We start from the raw sequence: 16542 nt of genomic DNA, 5'->3' as shown, positions 1-16542 counted from the left end.
GGCATATTCTCAACCTCTGACCTTGTCACATGATGTACATTCGTTTTCATGGATGGGCAGTACCTAGCACACTGTCAGGGCATGCTGGGAGTTCTAGTGTTTCATCGGCGGAAGAGCCACAGGAGGGACCTGTGCAATGTTGGGAATTCTGAACCTTGTGGCTTTCTGATGACTCCTCAGTAGAGATGAGCGGACCGGGTTCCATCCGAGTCCATCTGAACCCAAACGATCGGCATTTGATTAGCGGGGGCTGCTGAACTTGGATAAAGCTCTAAGGTTGTCTGGAAAACATGGATACAGCCAATGGCTATATCCATGATTTCCACATAGCCTTAGGGCTTTATCCAACTTCTGCAGCCACCGCTAATCAAATGCCGAAAGTTCGGGTTCGGATGGACTCAAGCATGCTCCAGGTTCACTCATCTCTACTCCTCAGGTGTCCCAGCGTGACCACAATTCTCTCCATTAACTTCAATGTAGGGTGACATTGCCATTACCTTGGTTGTGACACGCTTCACGCTGTAAGTCGCCATGTAGTAGTATTAAAGGGGTTGGATACTTTAATTTAGTGATACTTGCGTAGTCATAACTAAATCCCAATCCATGTACTAGGGGATGGCTAGCTGATCAGTGGAGGCCCGACCCCTGGAACACAGGTTTTATCACCCTAGTACACCTGGTCAAACTCAGACCCTCCAGCTGTTAAAAAAAAAAAAAAAAACTACAATTCCCATCATGCCTGGACAGCAAAAGCTTTGACTCTCCAGACATGATGGGAGTTGTAGTTCTAGAACAGCTGTGATGCACATGCTTTGCCATTAGTTTATTCATTCTCTATGGGACTTCTTGCCATTGCAGAGTCTGGAAGCCTCATAGAGAATGAATGTGGCTGCGTGTCTATCCTGCCATTCACTCTTTGGTAACTGACCTCTCTTTTTATTGATTTATGGGGTCCCAGCTTGTAGATAGAACGAAAAGGGCTGATCAAGAAATTTTTTTAAAAAATCTTCAAAAACAGCGCCATCCCTGTTCTCAGGTTGTGTGTGGTATTACAACTTGGCGCCATTGACTTGAACTGAATATACCACAAACTAAAAGCAATAGTGACGCTGTTACTGGACCACTGTGGCCATGTTTTCTAGTCTTGGATAACCCCCTTTTAACCTTTAATCTTGGAGTGCGCTATAGTACAAGTAAATAATAATGTAACCTAATTTTCCAATCAGTGACCTAGTAATGAGGCTGAGCTCTGGAGTAGTCCCCTGTGGGTTATGGGAGCAGTGGGGCAGTCATTCCTGTAGGGAGTCTGTACGTTCCCCCAGGACAATCTATAGTAGGAATTGCAGAGAAAACAACTAATATGAACTGGTAGTATAGCACCATGTGGGTAAGCAGAAAAATAATGTTCTTTGCCTTGTAACTTGATGCCTTAGTTTTGTTTTTCCTGGTGGGCTGGGGGAGGGGAGTTCCTCTTTCTGAAGGTGCACATTAGATAGAGGGGCATTGCTAGTATATCTGGTAGACGCAGCCAACACGAGTCCATATCTGTGTCAGGGATAGGGAGCCCTAAGCCCTACAGCGGTTCCAACACTACTAGTCCCATAAAGCTTTCCAGGCGTGATGGGAATTGTAGTTTGGCCTCAGCTTGCGTGCGGAAGGTTCTCCATCTCTTCTCTTTGGAGTCACAATGTAATCACAAGATGGACAGCCCGGGCTCTGTCAGTAAAGCCGCCGGTGGCTAATTGTAGCACTGATCTTATTATGCTAATGTGCCTTGTATACTAGTCTGTCCTGCTGTATACGTGATCCTGCTTCCATGGACATGTGGCAGCAAACAACACAAGTCATTGGCATCAGAATATCTGTATACCAGGGGCGTGGGGAACCTTGGCACGCCACAGCTTTAGCTGCCCAGCCATGATGGGAGTTGTAGTTTTGCGACAGCTGGGTAGCCCAGGTTCCCCATGCCTGCTGTATACGTTGTAGTGTGTTATAGGGTTCCTGGTCCTCTTCTCGTATACTTCTATTACGTCAGTAAAATTATTAAACTGTACAGTTGTTCATTTATGACAATCTGTCTGGTCCGGCATAACAAAGATGGCTGCCTGAGCGATGGAAACCTAGATCCTGCGTTATAAGGTGCTGTATTGTGTCTACCTGTATCTATATAGTGCGATGGCTGAAAACGTCCTATAGCCATAAAAGCATATTAGCAGGAACCTGATGAAGCATCTGCCACTATGTTACTGGTGTATTGTCGGAGCTGCACAGAGATGGTGTATGGATATAGTGTCAGACCAGGAGAAGGATGAGATGAATTCGGCAGGCCCGATGCTAATTGACAGAAAGTCTCCTCTCTTGCTCCTCCCCTTCCTGTCCAGTCTTGGCTGTATTATCTTCTGTATATTTAAAGTGACCCTGTACCAGCACCTTGCCGCTGACGCATTGTGGAGCTCCTCAGGCTATGCTGGTTTGGGGGTCGGCCTGTCTCTTGGTGCCAGTATTTAGAAGCAGATAACTTTTATCAATGCAGCCGGGTGGGCAGTCAAACTGGCGTGGCCTGGAGCACCTTTGCCCTAGGCCTGCGGCGCCCCGATCCAGCTCAGGGGCGTTCTGAAAGTGAGGGGAGATGGGCGCTGGAGGCCCAGGGCAATGGTGCTTTAGTCTGTGGCAGTGTGACTGCCCGCACCGCAATAAGTCATTTTTCTTCTAAATACTGGCACCAGGAGACGGGACGCAGTACCGCCACCACACCCTGCCAATGTAGATTTTTCCCTTGAAGAAGAAACTTGAGTCTTGTCCGAGAGTAGCTGTGCAGAGTGATGTCTGAGACCTGCATGAGGGCTATATAGTGACTATGGGGCTGCCATGTCCCTGCCCTCACACTGAGGTGTCCACCATCTTTGCTGCTCTGTGACCATAGTCTTCAGGGGGCATCTTGCCCCTGGGGGGTAGACAGGCCCTGTTGCCTCCTTTGTGAATGAAGTTACTCTGGCAGCCGGGCGTCATGTTTGATGTAGAGAAAGTAGAGCACTCGCTATTTATAGTGTCACACGCCAAGGTGTGAACACACTAAGGTTTGTCATAGAGACTAACCATCCTGTGACTACTACATCTCCAGCCTGGGATACGGAGCCCCATTGCTGACTGCTCCTCTGTTTCATTGTATCACAATGTTCTCTGCTTGCTGTCAGGGAATGAAAAAGATCCTAATACATAGGCCCTATATCACATATAGGAACATGTTTATTCACTCACAGCAAGTTCGGCCTCATCCTGTGCTACATACAGGAGACGACCACTCACACTCACCCCCCAGAACAGAGGTCCTTTGGCTACTGCCCCATGAAACAGACTGAGACCTCCAAAGTTAGCTGAGCTGTCCTGAAATGTGCCATAAAGAATTAAAGGCTCTGTCCAGCAAAAATCTTTTTCTTTCAAATCAACTGGTGTCAGAAAGTTTATATAGATTTGTAATTTACTTTTATTAAAAAATCTCAAGTCTTCCTGTACTTATCAGATGCTGTATGTCATGCAGGAAATGTTTTATTTTCAGTCTGACAGTGTTCTCTGCTGCCACCTCTGGCTGAGACAGGAACTCTGTTTCGGTTTTCCATGAATCCCCATAGAAAACCTCTCCTGCTCTGGACAGTTCCTGACATGGACAGAGGTGGCAGCAGAGAGCACTGTGTCAGACTGGACAGAATACACCACTTCCTGCATGACATGCAGCAGCTAAGTAGTACTGGAAGACTTCAGATTTTTTAATAAGATTAAGATTTTTGCTGAATAACCCATTTAATGGAGTGGTGGAGCAGGGCATGTTGGGAGTTGTAGTTCTGCATCAGCTGGAAAGCCAGAGGTTGCTGAACATAATGCAAATGGCCAGCTGTACCTGCCGGAATAGGAGCGGCAGCAGCAGACCACCGCTATCTTCTATGAGCTGCCCATATGATTGTGTTCACCCGGGCATACAAGGCTGGGGGAGAAGAGAGATCACCATTGCATTTAATGGCCATAAAGATGATGTACAGACCACCATACCCTGGCCTATCATGTGCTGTATGTGTGGTATCCAGTAGTTGGTCAGCAGTATATTTTTCTTTGTTTTGCGGTAGTTGTATAGATATGTGAGATGTCCTATGTATCCTGTCAGGTATTCCCAGGCTTAGTATGTGTCAGAGAGGGTTATAAGATGCTGCCATGGGTGCGTCCACAGGAAGAGCGGGGCGTGGCTCTGATTACAGATGTGACGGCACACGCCTGTGTAAGGACGCCCGCTCTCACATGGGAACGCGGCACCACTCAAGTCATTGAACTCCATTTGAGTCATTGGCTCTCCTGACTCCTGCTTAGGCCTCCTTCACACACATGCTTTTTTTCTGGTGTTTTGGATTAAAAAAGGCAGCATTATAATTTCTTCCTGTAGTTCTGATAGTGCTAGCAAATGTGGCTTGGGTTACATTTTCTCTAATTTCAATAATTTCATTCAAGAAAGTGGGGAGAAAAGCAAGAAAAAGCCTCTCTAGAGCACGTTATCCCCCCAGCCGGGAAACCCCGTCCCCAAGGAAAAAAAAGCATTGGTTTTCTCTATCGGCTTCCAGCGGACGTCCTGCTGCTATTTTATTTTTTTGTCAAAATAAAGTACAGGCCACGTTTTCGGCTCAGTTCACACTTGCCGCAGGGCCGCAACAGGACAGATCAATGAACGGGTCCAGAGAGCTCATTGACTGCTTGCAGTGTGTGAGACCTACAACACCCATCATCCCCAGGCCGTGTCGGGAGTTGTAGTTCTGCACTCTGCTGACCCTCATTTTTCATTGCTTTGTGGGGGCAGACTGTTTTCCTTTCAATGGGCAGCCGGTCTATATGATATTCCATGTTCTTTAATTGCATCTAGTTCTGGGTTTTGGCCGCACTCCTAACGTAGTGTTTTCTATCAAATCTTTCCTGCAGATGGAGTGGACAGAAGCCATGTGCATTGGTTACCCCATCACTTGGGGTACTATTCCACGGAACGATAATCGGCCGAATCTGTTTCTATTTGTCGCTCTGTGTCATAAATACAACCATCAGCCGATGACAATGATCAACGATCATCGGCTAATCATTAATATAGGTTAGAGCCTATAATTGTCGGGTGCCGGACTACGTGTAATAGCGGTGCGCGGACTGCGACTGACGATATACATTACCTATCCATGCTCCAGGGCTGCTCCTGCGGTCCGATTCTCCCCGGGTCCCGTGCGCTCTAGCTCCAGAGCGGCCTGTCAGCTGACAGGCCGCTCAGCCAATCACAGGCCAGGACCCGGGGAGAAACGGTACGCAGGAGCAGCCCTGATAGTGGATGGGTAAAGTATATAGCTTAAGCAAGGACATCGGCAACGATGTTAAGCGATTATCGGCCCGTGTAATACCACCCTTAGATGTAGGGTTGTATGTGTTTTATTGGTGCTGTGAAGCATCATTCTATGTGGGGGATGGGGATTTTTTCTTTGGGGTTCATTCAGCCTGCACACTGTATATCTGTACGCTGGTGTCAGTGCAGTCTGAGCAGGACATTGATCTGTTTTGCACTGCGGGTCTTTTCCCTGTCTGGTTACTGTTTAATCGGAGTCTGGTGCTGCAGGGAGCGGTGATCGGTGGCATGGTACCACCGGGGACCAGGGGAGGGGGCACTCACTCCTGCACTACAGGGCATCACTGGTTTGGCATGTTGGCTTAAGGCCCTATTAATCCAAACAATTAACCTTCGTACTTTGCCAATTACTGTCTGTTCACGCTGATCATTTGATTTGATAGGTCACAGACAATCATGCATGATGGCTGATTTGTTTTCTCTCAACATGTTAATTTAAAAGATCACAGTAGCGATGGACAGCTTCCTGTCGCTCCGTGCAATAGGCAGCAGACCACCGCTCTCTTCAATGGGCCCACCAGATGGTCCAAAGATTGCCGATCCCCGCTCTTCTACACTTGCTGTGCCTGTAATGGCGCAGACAGTGAGCACTACTGTGTAATACCGCCTTTAGTGAATGGTGTAGGCTGTAAGGTTTGCATTGATTTTGGGCACAGAATTGGCCCTAATCAATGTTTTAAAGGGGCAATTTATCAGTGATAGCCTTGCTAGACTCTGGGATAAGCTACAAGCAGCACAGGAATGGCGCTGAGGATGAAAGGAAGATACTCACCTTGTCTGACCTCCTGATAGTTTCCCTTTAAAAGGAACCAATCATCACAAAGTCAGGCCAGAACCTATTATCATAGGGTAATACAACCAATAGCACTGTTCCGCGTTGCACATATCCCCTTAAAAATTCCCACACAGCCTGTAAATTACCGCTATCCAGGCATCCCCCATCCCTGTATTTTACAGGCTGTGTGGTCCTTCGGCATAGTAATGGCACAAAACTTCCTCTTTAATGGCGCCTCTCTGGGCATGATTCTGTGGCAGAGCCCCTGGCGTCACAGGAGGGCCATCCTGTAATTTTCCTTATGCCCTGACGCCATTGCTGGGCTCCTCCGTCATGCTCGGGGCTCTGACACAATCACATCCACAGAGACGTGATTACAGGAGAAGGTTTGCACCATCCATTACTGCTTCATGCCGGAGGATCGTCCCCATGCCTAGCGGGAATTTACATGCGACGGGAATTTTTCAAACTTGATTTTTAGGGGGATTGTGTAACACGGGAACAGTATACTGGATGTATTACGCTAGGCTAATAGGTTCTGGCCTGGTTTCGTGGTGGTTGGTTCCCTTTAATCCTCTTATTGGATTGCTGACAGATTTCACACATGTGATGTGATGTTAGTCATTTCTATACTTAATATGTGTGCACCCCAATTCAGTGTGAACATCGGCCATGTCAACCATTAAAAATGATGGGGCTCACATTTCTTGTGTCTTTTGGTGTGAGCTCAGTAACGCTCTTTATGCTGTATTGGCTAATGGCATTGGAGTCAGGGATCACAGTCTGCTGAAATGATCCAGACCAGTCTATGTATGACTTATGGGGCCAGTATAGGCTTGTTCTGTTAGATCCCGTAACATTGGCCATGGTGGGGGGTGGTGTGGCTTCACTCTTTACCAGCAGTGGGATATAAGTTGCTTATAGTCGGTATAATTTTACCTATAACAATTTCTTTCTTCTCTTGTAGTGAGACTCCTCCGTCATCATCTACTCGCATTGGACCTATAAAGTTACTGTCCATCTCTGGCCGCCAATCAGACCGCCATGTCGGGACCTGTGCCAAGCCGGGCCCGTGTCTACACGGATGTGAACACACACAGACCCCGGGAGTATTGGGATTATGAGTCTCATGTTGTAGAATGGGGGTGAGTAGTTGTGTATTATAGACCCCTTGTACTTAGTTATAGGTGTGGTTATAGATTGGAAAAGCCCAAACTGCAGGAACAATGACCTGTAAAGCTTCTTCATTCTGTAGGTTTGGGCTTAATGTCTGCACCATGGCTGACAGTAAGGTTTGTCTGGATTACACACACGTCCCCACTGCTGACTCGTTCATACACAATGATCCGTTTTAGCAGAATTGAGAGATTTTAGTCAAGTTAGTAGGTTAACCTCTTCCCTGCATAAATACCAGATTTAAGGGTAATATCTTGCACTTCACAGAAATCTAATCAATCAACCTTGTGCCGTTCCCGGGCTGTCCTCTGCCTCTGTAATAATTTCTAGGGTTTTTGCCCCCACCCTCGTTCCTGGCTCCACCCAGGTGACGCGCGCCGATGGCTGAATCTTCCATGATATTTAGCAGAGTTCAGAGTCCTGCTTCTGATAATACTGTGACCCTCCCTGAAGCAGATGATGCAGGCAGAGCCTTTTTCTGCCTGGATTAAAGGTCCTATCTGATCCGGTGGCCGGAGCGTTCATAAATGTTGGTATTGTGTCATGCACAGTCACTTAAAAATGTTTCCCTGCTGCAGGAACCAGGATGACTACCAGCTGGTGCGGAAACTTGGTCGGGGCAAGTACAGTGAAGTCTTTGAAGCCATTAACATCACCAATAATGAAAAAGTTGTTGTGAAAATTCTGAAGGCGAGTTGATCCTGTTTATCACCACTGAATGCTGACATACTAGAGGTTTCTAGAGCAGTGATGCAGCGGTCCAGCTGTTGCAAAACAACAATTCCCATCATGCACAATGAAAATTCAGTTTTTTTTTTGTTTTTTTTCAAAAGCCAAGAGGCCACAGGCTGTGCATCACTGTTCTAGAAGATCCAGGAGCTGACAAAGAGGGTCTCCTGTCCGCAGAGTGAATGCAGAAACAATGCATATGCCCGGCCTCTGCCCTGTTCACTGTCTATGGGAGCGTTGTACTATCTTTAGAAATATGTTGAGTATGAGGGTCACGTTGTTCACTTGAGGGATAGAGGACCTCCATTCTTGTGAGCAGTGGGCGTCCCAGCAGTTTCACCACCACCTATCAGCTAGTTAACGTATTAATTGAATAAGGGATATGTTGAAATCCTGGTATAAGGAAGGTTGTTGGTTCAGACACAGTGCATACTGTCTGGTATATTAACGCAGACTTTGGCCCTGTTTCTCCGCATGGCGCCGGTCTATTACCTAGCACTGGCCCAGGCTGAAGCACTGGAGGTGGGTCGGCCCCAGTGGGAGGGAACCCCTGCCCCTCTGACGCAGTTCCATTGATTCCAAAGGATCTGCTTCACAGAGGGGTGACGTTCTATTCATGTGCAACACTTAAAGTCAATGTACCTGATGGTACATTCGCTTTAAGCTCTTTCATAATGTGTTACAATGGTCATGAAGGCAAGGCCCAGAGTTCCTGTTCCCTATGCTTTACTTCCCGGTGTTTTGCGTGCTCATGGAGGGCTTCACTACACCTTTAGTTGATCGGTTATTGGTTTCCTGGTATATCCCATCTGTTAGCCTGTCAGGGTATGCTGGGAGCTATATTTTGCTACTGGTTTTAAACCAGTGATTTGGTTTTGGCCTATTGGGAACCTTACCCATTTCTAGCCTTTGTAGGACGCCTAAGGGGCAAATATCTTGTCTACACGGCTGAGCTATAACCGTTATAGCGCTGAAGTTTGTTGCTTTCTCCTTACACCTCCTGTCTTCACCTTTTATTTATAGCCTGTGAAGAAGAAGAAAATTAAGCGTGAAATCAAGATTCTGGAGAACTTGAGAGGTGGACCCAACATCATCACACTGGCTGACATAGTGAAAGATCCTGTGGTGAGTGACCCCCCTCTCCGCTGGGCAGAAATTACATCCAGTATTAAATAACCTAATGTTCCTCGCTGGGTTTGTTAATCTGTAATCTGATTTATTTTTCCTTACAGTCCAGAACGCCGGCACTGGTATTTGAACATGTCAATAATACAGATTTTAAGGTGAACATCAAGATGTGTTTTGTTTTTTTTTTGTTTTTCACTTTAGCCTTTTAGTTTTTCATGTTAATTTACTACTAATTGAATTTCCTTGCTCTCCACAGCAGTTATATCAGACTTTAACAGATTACGACATTAGGTTCTACATGTATGAAATATTAAAGGTATGGCGTGGCCTGATCTCGCTTTCTCCTCTTCCTGTTGTTGCTTCTGTATATAAGTGTTGGGTGTGTGCTGAGTCAGAACCCGTTCAAAGACCCATTATTCTTCTTGCAGGCCCTGGACTATTGCCACAGTATGGGTATAATGCACAGAGATGTCAAGCCGCATAATGTTATGATCGACCATGAGCACAGAAAGGTAAGTGTGGAAAGGACGTTGCGTTGCCTCTGATCTGAACTTGTTTCAGGTTTTGGTCTTAGCGGCATAATAACATTTCATCTTTCTTCCTAGCTCCGACTAATAGACTGGGGCCTTGCAGAGTTCTATCATCCAGGACAAGAATACAATGTGAGAGTTGCCTCCAGATACTTTAAAGGACCTGAGCTGCTTGTTGATTATCAGGTATGATTGCTGCACCCTATACTGTGGCGCTGTACTGGTTTCAGCTGTTAATTGTCCTCCAGCACCTTACTGGCTGAATGTATGTTAGCTGGTGGCTGTCTCTCCTATAAGAGCTCTGAGCGTTGTTTTTAGTACATACATTACAATATCCAGGAAAACAGCTGATGTATTCAAACCATAGACAAATAGAAAGGGCGCAAATAGTTCAGCGAGATTTGAATGTCCTCTGTGTACGGAACAGTCCAAGCCTGTCAGGTGCTGTTCACCAGGGATATGCATAAGCATGCTGCCTATATTTCTGTGCTCGCTTTGTTGTGTTGATCCTTTGAATTGTTAAGTATGGATTAAACCAAAGAAGGTAGTCCTCTCCGCAGAACTCCTAATGCAGTCAGTATTCAGTTTACTTTTGTGTTCTGCAGATGTATGACTACAGTCTAGACATGTGGAGCTTGGGCTGTATGCTGGCCAGCATGATCTTCAGAAAGGAGCCCTTTTTTCATGGCCATGATAACTATGATCAGGTGAGATGCTTCATAATGTGATGGGGGGGGGGGGGTTGTTATGTTTAGTTTGCTCAGTAGAAGTTAGATGCAGGGTCTAGTCAGGTGTGGTTCAATCCCTTACATGACTAGTAAAATAAATTGCATGTGCATCTAAGGGTCCATTCACAAGTAATATGCCACAAAAATTCATGTGAGTTTTTCTTCACAACTGTGTACGTTTGTATAAGATGGGTCTCCACCACGTAGTTTATAGCATCCGGACTTATTTGATGCAAGTCTGAGAAACACTTGCAGAAAAACCCACAAAAACACTTGCAAAAAAAAAAAAAGTGACCTGTAAAGTGTTTGAGTAAAATCTGTGAGGCTTCAGCGTTAGGTTGTCAATGTACTAGTTGGCCTTTAGCCCCCATAATGGATAAATTAGGAATTTTTCTGACAGTGTTGTCCGGTTGTTGGTCACTTTCATGTGCATGCATCAAATAATCGCAGAGCCCATGTCTTATATACATACATAATCTTCTCTCCTGACCCTAAGGTAACTATGCCAGAGAACTTAAGGGGTTAACCTTGCTGCATTGCAGTTGTCAGTTTCCTATAGAAGATTATCTGACTGTGTAAATGCTGGTTTTAGCATCATGTGAAAGTCAACTCTCTTCTTCCTCCCTCTCAGTTGGTGAGGATAGCCAAAGTACTGGGAACAGAAGATCTGTACGACTACATTGACAAATACAATATTGAACTGGATCCACGCTTCAATGATATCCTGGGCAGGTGAGTTGTTTTATCATCAATAATTCCTGCTATTCCTCATAATGATAGATAGATGTAAGGTGATGCCATAAAGATGTTTGTGCAGCTTTTCATATTTTTGGTGTCTATGATTCTTAACCAGACATTCCCGCAAGCGATGGGAGCGCTTTGTGCACAGCGAGAATCAGCACTTAGTCAGTCCAGAGGCTTTGGATTTCTTGGACAAGCTGCTGCGATACGACCACCAGACACGACTGACTGCTCGTGAAGCCATGGACCACCCTTACTTCTGTGAGTGCTCAGTGGTCTCCCACCCTTCGCGATTTCTGTTTGTTGAATGTCTTCTCATACACCTTTTGTTCCGCAGACCCCATCGTGAAGGACCAGTCTCGGATGGGCTCCTCAAACATGCCCAGTGGCAGCACCCCAGTCAGTAGCGCCAGTATGATGTCAGGTCAGTCCCAGCCCAAGTCCAGTAACCGTGATAAGTCAGGTCAGTCATTGGAACATGCTTAGGATTCCCTCTGGTGGTGGCGTTTTGTGCAGGATTTGTGTGTAAATTTGGGTTGTAACACGTGATTTATTTCCTGGGTGTAATTGATGTAAATGAAATGTCTCACATCCATGGTGCACAGGACACTGCTGTAAATGACCACAAACCTACAGGACCAACTTAATAAAATCCCTAGTAAGGCTGCATTCCCACGTTCCGTGATCCTGACTGATCACGGACGTGGAATGCATGTACTGGAGCCCCCCCCCCCCCCCCCCCCCGCGCCCGGACAGCATCTGTAATTAGATGCTGGGAGCGGGGGAGACTGTATTCATAAGCGTCGCGCTGTAGTAACAGCACCGCGCGGCTGATTCATTACAGCACGGCGCTTATGAATACAGTCTCCCCCGCTCCCAGCATCTAATTACAGATGCTGTCCGGGCGCGGGGGGGCTCCAGTACATGCATTCCACGTCCGTGATCAGTCAGGATCACGGAACGTGGGAATGCACCCTAAGAGTCACAGCTCTTAAATGAATCAAGTAGTTTCTGGTGGCCATGTTTTCTGATGGGGGGAGGTGTATTCACTAGAAAAATAAAGCTGTGTTACAAAATGCACACCAAGTGCCCTATTACACAGGGAGGTTATTGATATTAATCTGTGTAATAGGGCTAGGGACTGGCCAACAAGCTGTTTATGTGAAATCATCAGCCGCACACACAATCCAGCCTTGTGAAGGCACTGATATGGCTCTATAGGTCACGGCTGGACCCCTGTGAGTTTACTGTTACCCATGGAACATGTAATATAAAGGAGTTGTCCAGACAATAAGCCTTGTGTGGATATTACTAGAAGAACAACCACTTTTGTACAGACTAAGGTTTTTGGTCCTTTACGTCGCAGCATTTCTAACATCTTTGTTTTTCCTCACGCACCATTTCTTCATGTTCAGTAATCGGGCTGTCAATCTGAAATCTGTTGAGTTTTAATAAGGGGCTAGAATCACTTATAATGATAGATCATAGTATTAATATCTGTAATACTGAATCATCATGGTGATGAGCTTCAATTGGCAAGCCTACGTGAAGGGCTGGTCTCAACTGCGGCCTATCATTACTACAGGCTAATACTTCTGCTACGGCCTTAGAAGGGTATCTGTCAGAGGTTTTGACCCGTTAGGACTTCTGACAGCCCTATACCAAGGCTGAGCAGGGGAGCGCATCGATACCTGGTGTCTGCATTGGGCTGTCTGTGTGGCTGAGAAAAGTGGGCCAAGTGGAAGTACATAAAAGGGGTTATCAAATTTAAACTTGTTCCCTATGCACAGGATAGGGGAGAATTATGAGATCGCAGCTAGTCAGACCTCTGTGCACCTCTGGGATCTCTAGATTGGCATCCGGCTCCTTTGTGAGTGGAGCCACCAGAGACTCCACAGAGAATGAATAGAGCTCCAGGTAATGCGTCAACCGGTCACTCCGTACACAACAAAAGAGACAGGCACCATTCTCGAGATCCCTTTAAGTAGATTTTTAAATCAGAAGACCCCTTGAATGTCCTTCCACTTGCCATAAAGTGTCTAGAAGGTGGGCTTTTCTGATTAGGTGCATGGACCCTCCTCTCAACTATGATTGACAGTCATTTTAAGAGACAGCTAGAGACGTCAATCATTGCAGGGAGGAAGAACAGACCTTTAAGCTATGAGGCGCTGAGTCTGCCGCATGGCCTGAGCATAAGGAATCACCAGAGCTGTTTATAGAGCTGAGGGCTCAATGCTTACAGGATCCCTTTTAAGGGTAAAACTCACTGGGCAGATCCACTGCGAGTTTCTTGCAGCAAATCCCTGCCCTGTACAGTCCATAGGGCAGACAAACTCGCAGCAGGATGGACTTCCCGCTGAGAGTATGTCCGCAGCCCGCCCCGTTAACCACCTCTTCCCCACCCCCACTCCCAGGATTGAGCACCACCACATACCGGACCCAGCCTGAGAGTGCCATCTAGTGGAGAGCCAGGCAGTGCCATCACTTTTTTTCTTGTTGAATTATTCTGTTTGGAGATATATATCACATGAACATGTGACCTGCAGCCCGCTCTTTGCCACATTGTGAATTTAAACTTTAGATAACTTTTTGCAGCAATAAGGAAGCACTTTGTCCATTACCCATTTAACAGCATAATTCAAGCCTGTTCTCCTTAACGCCACCATGACATACATGTACGCGATGAAGCATTTGGACAGTATGGAGCACGGTCAAGCGCTGAGGTTGCTCCATACCCAGCACCAAGTGGTGGCTTGGATAAGTGACTCACTGGCAACTCTAGCGTGAGATAAAGTTGGAGGGGAGGGGTATACATTGGTGCTATATACGTACTGACGTATCCCACTGTATAGGAAACATTCGTATAGTGTAAAAAATAAAAGTATACAAACCAAGACTGTCATCAGTAACCGGGATAGAGCCGTGTGCTTGGGAGGTTTTTCCTGTTGGATTTACATGATGTCTAGACTGGGTACAATGGTGTCAGGACAGGTGTGGATGTAAAGTTCTTATGGTCTTTTTTATGAGCCTGAAATAGACAGGATTTGGTAATATGGCCTTGTGTGTTAATACCGACCCATTACATCTTTATCGCTTTTCCTTTCAGGGATTTCCACGGTGCCAACTCCCTCAGCTTTGGGTTCTCTAGCCGGATCACCAGTCATCTCTGCAACCAACACCCTTGGGACGCCCGTAGCAGCCACTGCCGGAGCCCCCCAGTAGGGAATCATTGTCCTGGCGCCTGGTCAGGACAGGGCAGCAGATCTGGGAAGGAGATCCTGATCCTCGGTCCCTTGTCCTGACTTCATCACCCACCAAATGTGGAGGGTGGGGGCTGCCCAAAAGAGCGAGAGAGCCCCCTGGACGCGCCGTGTCTGAGCAGTTGCTTGTGGATTTATAGTAGTTCCGTCATTATATATAAAAAAAATATTATAGGCTGAATATTTTTCTTTTTTTTTTTTTCTTTTTTTTTTAATACCTTTTTGTTACGGCTCCTGGTCCACAGGTTGCCTTCATGTTTCTGGGATGTGGCTCCTGGACTTGGCCCACCCTGTTGTTTCCTCAGCTGTTTCCTGAATAGGTTTTTTTTATATATATATTTTGTTTAATCCCCCTTCATCACGCCCCTTTGTGTGTCCCCCACCTGCAGAGGGAGGGGTGAGGGACCTCTTGTACCTATCCTCTTCCTGGGCTTTGCTGTGGTGCAGCTCTATAAATGACAGATGCCAGTTCTGTGGGTGGGTGAATGAGACTACCACACTGGCTCGCATGGTCCTTCTGTTAAATTGATGATAAAGGCAAAAGCAAAGCCACAACTAGTTTTACTTGTTCCCATGTTGCTTTATTGTCCCTGAGGCTGGGGTAAACTGCAAAGAAAATAAAATGTCATTTAGACCTCGGAGTCTTTCCAGGTACCATTCCCTTTCCTATACACAGCTGCAAAAAAAGAGGCAGGAGCCGGGCCAGTTTCAGGTGGATTATAAAGCCATCGGGTGGCGCACACAATGTATACTGAGTTTCATAGTACCCTGTAATGCATGCTTGGAAAGGAGAATTCCCCCCACATTTTCCGGCTCATCCTGCATTCTTTCCAAAGAAAAGCTGTCCGCAGAATCGGGAATGTTTCCTGGAGAGACACTGTTACTTGCAGGCACCATAAATTAATCCATAACCCTGGATGTCTGTGTCCTCTGAACCTTTGAGGGGGAGCTGTCCGGCAGACGGTATCCCGATACTCCCTCTTCACACCCCAAAATAACGTAGGTGGTTTTCCCATTGACCTCACACCTTGTCCACTTTCCTAGCAGAATGTCACTTTCACCTTAGCCCCTATCAACCTCCAAGATGTTTGAGCGACACTCCCTCCCCTGATAATTTACCTCATGCCCTTCATCTACTGTGGGGACCTGTCTCTCGGGACGCCCGCTCTTCTCTCCCTTGTTTCCCCAGCAGGAACCTGTTGCCAGTTTAATTTTCCCCTTCCCCCTCCTTGGCACCCTTTCCCTGTGTCCAGCAAGAGATGTCCCAGTGACACAGACGATGCTTTTTCCTTCACATGTGACAGATCTAATGTTGGAACTATTTGGTGTAAATAAACATGGTTTTATTTATCGAGGTTAGATTGTCCGCTGTGTAAGCCACTTTCTTGGGTGAGGCAGGAGTTTCCTTGATACGTTTGTTTTTCCATCTTGTAGGTTCCTGTATGTGTCTGCTGGGCACAGATCTGGGGTGTGGTGCTGGACCACCAGTGCCGACCCTTTATGAATCTCACGGTAATATACGCTTCGTCTTAGGACTGTTATGCCACTTCAGGGAATTGTATAGATCAGGAGTGTCAAACTGGTGGTCCCCCAGTTGGTGCAAAACTACAATTTCAATCATGCCTGCACAGCAAGACCAAAGCTGTATCTGTCTAGGCATGATGGTATTAGTAGTTCTGCGTCCGCTGAAGAGCCGCAGTTTGACACCTGTGGTGTAAATGCTTCAGATTTGTTCTACAGGATGGGATATCTAACGTCTATTCTGCTGCTTCCAAGTGCTTGTGTAGCCTGCAGGACAAAACCTTAAAACCCGAGGGGTGGGTGATACCATTTTTGACTTTGCAAGGAAATTTCCAAGTGCTCAGATTCCCTGGAAAAGTAGAACTTAAAGGAGTTAAAAAAAAAAAAAGCACAGTCACCTCTTAGGCTGATTCTTGTCTCTAGTGTGGGTGCAGGTTTTTCAACTCCGTTCCATACAAGTGAATGGAGCACAACTGCAAACCACATCTGACCTGGAGACAAGAGCGGTGCTGTTAAAGGGGGTTATTTAGCGTTA

The 16542-nt window shown here is 46.4% G+C and overlaps 1 protein-coding gene across 4 annotated transcripts in view; it reads left to right on the top strand.

Moving 5' to 3' along the window:
* Window positions 1-15841, top strand: part of CSNK2A1 (casein kinase 2 alpha 1) — a 34012-nt gene extending 18171 nt beyond the window's left edge. For 2 of the 4 annotated variants that reach the window (XM_069951522.1, XM_069951521.1), the window contains exons 2-13: window positions 7162-7339; window positions 7949-8060; window positions 9123-9224; window positions 9332-9382; window positions 9484-9543; window positions 9656-9739; window positions 9833-9943; window positions 10363-10464; window positions 11117-11217; window positions 11339-11487; window positions 11564-11689; window positions 14333-15841. In XM_069951522.1, the coding sequence (XP_069807623.1) occupies window positions 7239-7339; window positions 7949-8060; window positions 9123-9224; window positions 9332-9382; window positions 9484-9543; window positions 9656-9739; window positions 9833-9943; window positions 10363-10464; window positions 11117-11217; window positions 11339-11487; window positions 11564-11689; window positions 14333-14448 (1215 nt within the window). In that variant the 5' untranslated portion in view covers window positions 7162-7238 and the 3' untranslated portion in view covers window positions 14449-15841. The remainder of the gene's footprint in view (window positions 1-7161; window positions 7340-7948; window positions 8061-9122; window positions 9225-9331; window positions 9383-9483; window positions 9544-9655; window positions 9740-9832; window positions 9944-10362; window positions 10465-11116; window positions 11218-11338; window positions 11488-11563; window positions 11690-14332) is intronic. The other 2 variants (XM_069951523.1, XM_069951524.1) reach the window with 2 other exon arrangements.
* Window positions 15842-16542: the final 701 nt, after the last annotated feature.

This window comes from Dendropsophus ebraccatus, chromosome 14 (genome assembly GCF_027789765.1).
Source record: "Dendropsophus ebraccatus isolate aDenEbr1 chromosome 14, aDenEbr1.pat, whole genome shotgun sequence".
Lineage (NCBI taxonomy): Eukaryota > Metazoa > Chordata > Amphibia > Anura > Hylidae > Dendropsophus > Dendropsophus ebraccatus.
Note: the sequence above shows the minus strand (reverse complement) of the source record. Positions and strands in the feature narration are given on the sequence as shown.